The sequence below is a fragment of the Cystoisospora suis genome (genome assembly GCF_002600585.1).
Source record: "Cystoisospora suis strain Wien I chromosome Unknown contig_34, whole genome shotgun sequence".
NCBI classification, from domain to species: Eukaryota; Apicomplexa; class Conoidasida; order Eucoccidiorida; family Sarcocystidae; genus Cystoisospora; species Cystoisospora suis.
In genome coordinates this window covers 292-1,113 of record NW_027152836.1, presented here as the reverse complement: position 1 = coordinate 1,113, position 822 = coordinate 292, and the positions used below count along the sequence as shown (strand labels likewise).

The following is an 822-nucleotide window of genomic DNA, read 5'->3' as shown; positions in this document are numbered from 1 at the left end:
CTTCTCCCCCCCTCCCCCAAGGCAGCCTCACCACCACCTACACCTACCCCCCGGCGACTTCTCTTGTCTCTCGAGACGCTGTCTCTTCCTCATCCTTACCGTCTCTTTCTCTTCCTTCAAGGCCTCCATCTCTTGGGAATGGCGAGTTGATAAAGCTCCAAGATCTCGGGCAGCTAGCCGTTGATTTGTCTACATGCGACCCTAAGACAGAAGGCATCTGCTGTCTAGCGCGTCACTACTGCGATCCCAACGCGACTTGCTTCTCAGACGTCCTCCCTGAATCGGTGTTCGAGATCATCAACGCCATTCCCAGGTGTACATGCAGAGAAGGCTTCGAGGGAGACGGAAGAACGAAAGGGACGGGGTGCTCTAATATTGACGAATGTGCTGTAGGCATAGCGGGATGCGAGCAAATCTGCAAGGATTTCTCGCCTGGCTATGCATGCAGTTGCTATGATGGGTATCGTCTTAAACCTAATGGGAAGGAATGCGAAGATATCAACGAGTGTCAAGAGATGAGGATGGTCGTTACCTCCTATGATGGAGGGGAGAGACTACAAGCAAGGGGGGGGGGGTGTCAGCATATCTGTCTTAATACACCTGGATCTTATCAGTGCCTATGTGCGCCAGGTAAATATAAACATACACAAACACATACAGTCACGTATATCTACATATATATATATGTGTACATACATATGCATAGACCTAGACATACATTTATACATAGAATACCTCATAAGAAGAAGGAAGTTGAGAATGAGAAATAGAAGGGTTCTGGCGGCAAAGATTGCCGTGATAAAGAGAGTAGGAGGTAATGAG

At 48.4% G+C, this 822-nt stretch overlaps 1 protein-coding gene across 1 annotated transcript in view; it reads left to right on the top strand.

Moving 5' to 3' along the window:
- Positions 1–629, top strand: part of CSUI_000089 (calcium binding egf domain-containing protein) — a gene marked incomplete at its 3' end in the record, with an annotated part of 1,191 nt that extends 562 nt beyond the window's left edge. The window contains exon 3 of the mRNA XM_068060323.1: positions 26–629. Coding sequence (XP_067927701.1) covers positions 26–629 — 604 coding nt within the window. The remainder of the gene's footprint in view (positions 1–25) is intronic.
- Positions 630–822: the final 193 nt, after the last annotated feature.